The 7,984-nt window shown below is 54.2% G+C and overlaps 1 protein-coding gene across 1 annotated transcript; it reads right to left on the minus strand.

Annotated features, from left to right (window-relative positions):
- Positions 1–26: 26 nt before the first annotated feature.
- Positions 27–7,311, minus strand: CD72 (CD72 molecule). The gene is made up of 9 exons (XM_026506283.4): positions 7,026–7,311; positions 6,838–6,936; positions 6,131–6,202; positions 5,448–5,537; positions 4,777–5,112; positions 2,106–2,254; positions 1,365–1,483; positions 512–658; positions 27–227 (listed from the first exon to the last, which is right to left on the minus strand). Exons 1-8 carry the CDS (start codon positions 7,105–7,107, stop codon positions 517–519), a joined length of 1,089 nt encoding a protein of 362 aa, XP_026362068.1. The 5' UTR covers positions 7,108–7,311; the 3' UTR covers positions 27–227; positions 512–516.
- Positions 7,312–7,984: the final 673 nt, after the last annotated feature.

Here is a 7,984-nt window from a genome sequence, read left to right on the forward strand (position 1 = left end):
GAGGCCAAAATCTCTTCTAGCGACTTCTTCACCCGTTTCCCTGGAACAGTCCAGTTTCTGGGGCAGGATTTCAAGCAGGCAGCAGGCTGGCTAGAAGTGTTGGGCATGGATCAGCCGTTGGCTGGGCACTGCCCAGGCAGAGTAAGGGGACGCCGGAGGGAGATGATCTTAGGACCTGCAGACTGCAGTTAGGGGGGAAGGGTACAGGCTCTTGTTGGCATGAGTACCTATAAGAGTAAAGCACCAGTGAGCTCTGCAGCTGACTGTTACTAAGAACCCTCATCCAGCTTATCCCACCTCCCTGGACGGCCACATCACCAGCCTCCCTTCAGTTCCAGACCTTTCCTGCCCGATCCCCCCTTACATAAGCAGACTGAGACCCTGAAGGCTGTAGAGGTGACCGTCACACTCAGGAATAAGTTTTACCCCTGGCTTCTGAGCCCCTGCTCTGAGTTCCTCTCCCTCCCTGTTCCCCAACTCCCACGCCTCAGTTGATCTGTGTCATGCTTACCCAACTCAGGGCAAAAAGTGGTCCCTATCTGGATTCTTGAAAGCTGCCATCTCACAGATGCAGGGAAGGCGATTAGTACAGTCCTCCTGCTGTATTTTTGGCCAGTTGCTTTGTACCTTGTAACATCTTGAGCTTTGACCATAATACCTAAAGATTGGTGAGGTAGAACTGGGATAAGCTCTGCCCCTCCTCTCCCACCCTTCATTCTCTCCCCTTGCCCTGCATTAAACACAATGAAGTCCTAACCTGCCCTGCTTGCCTAAGGCCATGTTTAGGTATGGTTCAGGGACAGATGTCTACTCTAACTCAAAGAGGATTTAGGACCAGGGGAGGGAAAAATCACCCAAGATATTAAAGATGGAAATTCCATAGGGAACATAGGAGATGACTCCCCTGTTTCAGGGTCCCTGGAGTTGATCTTCAAAGTTATCCCACTGCTCCCTTACTTCCCTGAGGCAACTAGTGCCCCAAGAGGCCCTGAGTGAGAAAGTGCCACCTCAGTTTGGGTAGCCTTGTCAAGAGATGGGAAGTTAGAATGCCAGGGTTCATGAGCTGGTAAAGTCCTAGCTAAAGCCTCAGCTTCTCCCTCTGAGAGAAAGATGACATAGGTCCCAACCTAGTAACTTAAAAAAGTGCCTGGGACTGCCAGGTACTGGGAAGGCGCCAGAGAAGAAGACTATCCTACAGAGTCAAGGAAAGGAAATGGACGAGTAGGCAGTTACAATACTGACTTGTAAAAGGATTTTGGGAGCAGGACCTCCCAAAACTTTGGGAGCTGGAGGGGAATCTCATTACTATGTCTTTATGAAGGAATTACGAAGTTGAATATGCCCAGAAGTCCTCACAGACTTACCCAAGGACTCTTTTACCATCAGCCTGCTGCCACCTCTTAGCAAAGCCGTAAACAGCCCAAAATGAACCAGGTGGATTAATTTGTGTCAACATCTTCCTCGCGCTGTTGGGGTTTGTAACCTGAGGGGAGATTCAGAGAGACGAGAGGTATGTGGAGAATGATAAGAAATATTCCAATGGAGGGGGGGCAGTGTAGGGAGGAGGGGATGTGGGCCGATGGAAGAAAATGAGCACTACAGGGAGGTCTTGGAGCTTTGACAAGAGGACTGTCTGGCACAAGACATCAGCCCGTCGGTGACCTGTCCCTGCGGCCTCCTAGTGCCACCTTGCAGATGCGGCTCACCCTTCAGTTCATCTCCCAGCTGGCTAAGAATTTCTGCCAGCCTTTGAAGGGGAATTGTTTCCATGGGCTGCTCTGTTCATATGGACCCAGTCCCAACAACCCAGCCCACCAGATATGGGACCTCTCTGCCTGAGAGGGCATAAGAGTCAAAGAAGCTATTAAGCAGCCCTGGAGAGTTGACCAGAAAGCTGAGATGAGAAACGTAAAAATAAAGATGGTTCATGAGCTTCAACTCTCGTGCCAACTCTGGCCGGTTGGTAGGGGCCACCTGGAGTGCTGTGCTGAGAAGCCGCACGGAAAAGGAGCGCGTGCCCTGTACGCACTGCCGTTCCTGACTCGATGACATATATCCCTCTACCTTACAGTACCCACTACAATCTGCAAACAAGGTATGCTTACTGAAAAAGAATAAGAAATGTCATTGAATGTGGCCAGGTCAGAGGACAGAGATTTACAGTGGTTTTGGCTCTCCTCCCAAGTTCTCTCCACATATGAGATGTAAAAGCAGCTCCTCTCGTTCAGTATCCAGCCCACAGGACAGCAGTTATCTATAAACCAGAAAGAATGTGACAGGTCAGCCCAGACCCAGGAGGGAGATCTCCCCATTTGGGACAAAAGTGACGATTCCTGGGTCCGGTCGTTAACAGTTCCCCTCGGTCTAGTCCCAGCACCTTCACTGATTTCTAGCCCTTCATCTTTGTGATCCGTCTCCGGCCTCCCCTGGTAATGCCATTCCAATGTATATTTAGTAAAAGTCTTAGTACTCACAACATCACTCCTTAACAGTCTGGGAGGCTTATTTTAATAGGGTGGTGGTACTATTCCCAATTTCTGAATGATTGCAGTCTCCCCCCCTACACTTTGGCTGACCTCCCTGGGCCCCCCATAAGTGTTCAATTGGCCTCTTAATCGTCTCAGTTGCTCCCTAAAGCATTCCTCGATGCATATTCAAAACTTGCCCACACCCTCCAAGCTGCTAGCCACCTTCTTCCCTCTCTCCACTCTTCCACAAGTAATACCCTTGGCTCCTGTTCTGCTGAAATTGTCAGACACTTGATGTGAACTCTCTCCATTTCCCTCCCACCCCAAAATCTGTCTCTTCTCTGTTCCTCTGTCCCTGACTACCTCTAAGCAACAAATATCTCTCTTTCTTTCACAGCGTGTACCCCAGTCTGTGCTCCTGATCCCAAGCCACCTCTCTCATTGCTTTGTTCCAGGAGTCCTACCTGCGGCACTCAAAGATCCTTCCTCCTTCCCCAGCTCCCTCTCTTCTGTCTACATTGTCTCATGTCCTCACCCAGCTACCCTCTGTCCTGTGGCAATTAAAAGGAATACAAAGTCAGTGTGGCCAAATGGAAGAGGGTGAGAGGGTAAGTGGTATGCTGAAAAAGGTAGGCAGGGACCTTGGAAGCCAGGCTAAGGATTTTTTTTATTTTCATATTACAGGGAAGAGTAAGCAATGTAGGGTTTTACATAGAGGATTGTTGTTCACTGTCCATCCGAAGTGCTTGGGCACGGTGCTTGGACGTATAGTATGTAGTCCATAACGTTTGATGTAATTAATTAACTGGAATGATCAGATTTTTTTTTAAAAGGATTACCCTGGCTGCCACATGGCAAGTGGATGGGGAGGCGGGAGGGGAGAGGGATGTTTAGGACCAACAATGCAGCAAGCTGTTGCAGTGATCCATGCAAAAGATGGGGGTGGGCAAAAATGTGAATGGATATATAGACTCAGTGGTGGAAAATGGAAGGAATTCTTCTGAGGGAGTACGGCACCTGCTAAAAGCAAGAGAGAGGGTGGTGGGGTACGGAGCTATCACGGAGAACAAGCCAAATGCACAGCTGCCAGGCAGCACCGACGAACGGGCTGAGGTTCAGACTAGAGTTTTGGTGGCACCAAGCAGAATGATGGCACAATATGGCACACCTGGGTGCAGGCAGGGGCAAAGGGGGCAGTTCATCCAGAGTCGAGACAGTGCCACTCTGGTGCACCAGAAGGACAACAGAACAAAGGAACGAGCAGCTGAAGTGATGGGCCCCAGAAGCCAAGATGGGCAGAGAGAAGTGACAGCCGAGGCAAAGGGAGGAAACGGGAGACAGTGGGTTGGAGGCCTCAATGAGGTTGAAGAAGAAGCGTGGGGAAAGCCTGGAGGAGGCAGCTGTGGTCAGAGTGGAGGTCTGAAACTGGCCTTCCGGCAGAAGAGCAGTTCAGGATGCTGAGGTCTGGGGTGCAGCTGAGGAAATGGGTGGCAGCACTGCCTGGGACTGAGGGTCACAGAGAATGAGAAGGCTAAAGACAGGAGGGTTGGGGGTGTCTGCATATCAACTCTCCACTTAAGCCTTGGGGGAGTATCCCAATGCCCCCTGAGCTAGACGGAGCCTAACCTGGACCATAGGTAACCAGTCCATGAACATTCCAGTCGCCTTGGGCTTGGCTCCCTGCCTCAAACCTCAGCCTACTTCTGGCACAGCCTCTCCCCTTTTATGTGGCCCCCTCCCTCATGCCCACATACTGCCTGAGCTCCTGCCTTCAAAATAGATGAACTCTCCACCCCAGCTCCCTACCCCACATCACCCCCACCCACCTCATTGTGAGTGCCACCCACGCTTGAGAGCTTCAGCTACCTTGCCCCACCCCCAGACTGTGCCTCATCAATCAGTAACTCTTAACCCTTGGGGAATCTCAGATGTAGGGAGAAATAAAGCTACAGACCCTCTCTTTAGAAAAATGTGCAAACAACCAATTCCACATCCCAATTCCGGGGTTCCCAGATCTTTGACACTGATACCAAGGGCAGAGCCCTGAGCTTGGTGCTTTGGACAGTGTGGTCTGCATTGCCGGCTGCCATTCTCCTTCACCTACAGGGTCTGCCTTAGAGCTGGGTGAGTCGCCCTAAATCCAGAATACAGCCTGATCCTCCTCTCTGTTGGCCGCCACTCTCATTTGCTATCCCTTTCCTCAACTACTCAATGGCCCCCTGACAGACCGCTGCCACGACTCCGTCTCCTCACTTCGATCCATCCCTCACAGCAGACCCTCCCATCTCTCCTCTCCCAGACCAGGTACCTGCCAAGGGGCATGTGAATATGGGCTTCAGTGCGTCCCGCATGCTGCTCAGCCTCTGCTCCAAGGTCGTCCTCTGCACCTCCTCACTTTGCAAGGCTTCCTTTGTCTTCTCCCTCTCAGACTGGCAGGCCTGTAACTGCTCTTGGGTAGCCTGGCAAACCCTCTGTTCCTCCTGTAGTGCTTCCTGACTCAGGGCTAGTTCCCTCCTGGACCCCTGCAGATCCTCTTCCCTCTTCCCCAGCTGGGTTATCTTTAGGTGGAGCTGCTGTCTCAGGCTGCTGTTAGTGGCTTCCAGAACCTTGTTCGTCTGCTGGAGCTGCTGAGACACTTGCAGATCTGTTCGGCCATAATGAGAGATTTGGAGGACATCTTCAGCCATGCCCTGGTGCCCTGAGACTTCAGCGTCAGTCCTTTTTCTGTTCTTGCAAATTTTTGCAAAACAGGCTGAAATATAAGCTCTGACTGCCTAAAGCTTAAGGAGGTACTGGATTGGGTAAGGACAATTTAGGAAGACACGGTACTCTAAAACAGACCTGGCTGGAAACTGGACGAAAAGCTAAGGATGTGGCTGTAGTGACTTTGGCCCTGCCCAGAGGAAGGGCAGCTGTTTGGGGAGAGTAGGGGAGAAACTTGCTTGGGATAAATGGGAAATGGGGGACAGCCATACTCACAGCGCACTCCCAGGCAGATGGCGGCCACCCCTAACAGCAGGCAGGTGAGGAGCAGGCCGAGAAACAGGTACTGCGTACAGGCTGCACGGCCTTAGGGAGACAGTGGGATGAAGGCAGAGAGCCCCAGGAAAGTTTACAGACTGAGGGGCTGGTGGGTGGGGGATATTCATGGGAAAGAGCACCCCTCAGAGGATGTGGTGCGGGCATGGTGGGCTTTGTCGCGTAGTGAATTTCCGTGGGTAGTGGAAGGAAGATGTTTCAGAACAAGGGCTGGGATCATTACTGGTAAGGATTGAGGGGCGCTACCTTGTAGGGTGGGAACTAAATCTCAGCCGGAGACAGAGGACGGGGGTACGTGAATGGGGACCACCGTAAGCGGGGAGGAGGGAGGATCTGGGTCAACCTGTGGGAATGATACATATGGGTATGGGGGTCAAAGAGGCAGGGAAGGGTCTCGGGCGGCCCGCTCAGGCCGGGCTCACTCTGGGTACGGGACCCGCACACAGCCGGGCCCAGCACCAGCCCCGCTGGGACCCCGACAGCACGTGCTTGGGGGCCACCCCGCGCAGCCTGGCGGGGTCCGCGAGGTGGGAGAAGCCGCCCGGCCCGAGGCCCCGCCCCGCGTGCCCGAGCGCCTGCCGGGCCGCTGGGGGCGCGCGCCGGCGGGGAGGGCTCGTACTCACCCGCGAGGAGCCTCCCGGCAGCGGGTGACGTCACGGAGCTCCAGGACGCGGCTGGCTGCCCTGACTGGAGCCCTGAGGACCCGCGGCGACTCCAGTCAGGGGATAGGAAGCCCCGGGAAATTCCCCTTCTTTCCGCCCTCTCCCCCTCTCCCTCTCCCTCTCCAGCCTGGCCCGAGATGCCTTCTGCGACACCCTGAGATGCTCTGGGACACCGTTAGCACTCTCCGGAGTCCCGCATCTCCCCCAGGACCCTGCGTCTCTCCTGGGTCTTACTACATCCTCTCCCCCGGGACCCCTTCCTCTCCCTCCTGGGTCTCCCCTTAGGTTTTACTCAGCGCCCCCCCCCCCACATCTGCCTGCCCCAAACCTTCTCCCCGGGAGTGCTCTCATCCTCTCCCCTGCCCTTTTCTCTGTCCCGTGACTCCCCATTTCCCATTTGAATTCATCTCCCCACAGGGGCTGCCCTGATCTCTCCTCGGAGCCCATTGGGACCTCCACCTTGCCCCTGAGAGCTTTATTCTTGCCTGGCTCCCATTTATCCAGGGCTCATTCTTCTCTTTCCTGAGCACCCCCTCCTTTCCCAGAGATATTGTGCCATCCGCCCACCACGCTCAAGAGTACAGTGGACTCCCAGCTCAACACACACACACTACACACCACATGCACACCCCACCCCGTCAAACATACATCCTCTGGACTCTCCGTACCTGCTTTGTCCCCTACTCCAGAAGAAGCCAAGCCACCTGAGACTGAGGGCACTTGTACATTCTCGTAGGTGAGTTCCTCATCCTCATCAGTCTCTGGGTCTGGAGGGGAGAGAAAAGGTGGAAGTGGGGGTGGGGTCATGAGGGAGCATGGGGTTGCAAAATCAAGAAGATGCCTCTTGCACCCTTACCCTGTCCTAACCGGCTGGAGATGCTCTTCTTCAGGGGAGCCTTCACGAACCGCAGGTCTGCGTAGGTGATGGCCTCAGCCATTGCCCTGAGCACCTCTGCTCCCACCCGTCTCCACCTTCTTCCACCAGCCCCAAGCTTCCCTTGACACTCTCCCCTCTGTCCCTTCACACTTTTGGGGTCTGTGTCCCTTCTGTGACTGCACAGCTTAGTGCTTTGCCCTGTGACTTCCAGTTACAAAAGAGGAAGATGTCAGCAAGTGTCAGACAGATGGGTTCAGTGAAGCAGATTGCATCCCTGAGCCTCCGCCAGAGGGACAGCGGATGGGAAACTGAGGTCCAGAACATGGGGGTAGAGCCTGGAGGTGTCACCGGATCACTACTCAGGCCTGTCCCTTCGTCCTGCCTGTGCCCCCCCCCCTTCATGCGTCCCGGATGCACTTTGGCAGGGCTGGGCTCTAAATGCGTGTCCCCCTGCTCATCTACCCTGATTTGCCCTATGCTCTTCTCTTGGCTGCTCTGTCCACAGGCTTATCCATGTGTTGTCAGAGCTCTTTTGTGCCCAGCTGAGCCCACAGGATCTCCCCAGTCATTGCTCCACAGTGGGGCTCCATCCTCCCCATCATACTGGGGGGTCCTAGCGTGGAGCCTTTGCTCCTCATCATCCTGGGGTTCCCAGCAGGTATGGGCTCCCAGAGAGTGGAGCTCATTTCCCTATCAGTTTGGAGGCTTTCAGGATAGACCCGGCTCCCCTCCTGCTGTCGTCCTGCGGAGCTGCTGAGGATCTCACGGGCAGGGAGGTTCTCACTCCAAAGCCCTTCCGGAGTATGTGGCGGCCCTTTGGAGGATGCAGAGGATCTGGGACCACACTGTTTCTCTTCTATGAACTGCCCTAGATTCCCTCTTCCCAGCCTTGCCCTGGCCTCGTCCACCCTTGTTCCCTCCCGATCACACCTTTGGCC

This window comes from Ursus arctos, unplaced genomic scaffold (assembly GCF_023065955.2).
Source record: "Ursus arctos isolate Adak ecotype North America unplaced genomic scaffold, UrsArc2.0 scaffold_18, whole genome shotgun sequence".
Classification (NCBI taxonomy): domain Eukaryota; kingdom Metazoa; phylum Chordata; class Mammalia; order Carnivora; family Ursidae; genus Ursus; species Ursus arctos.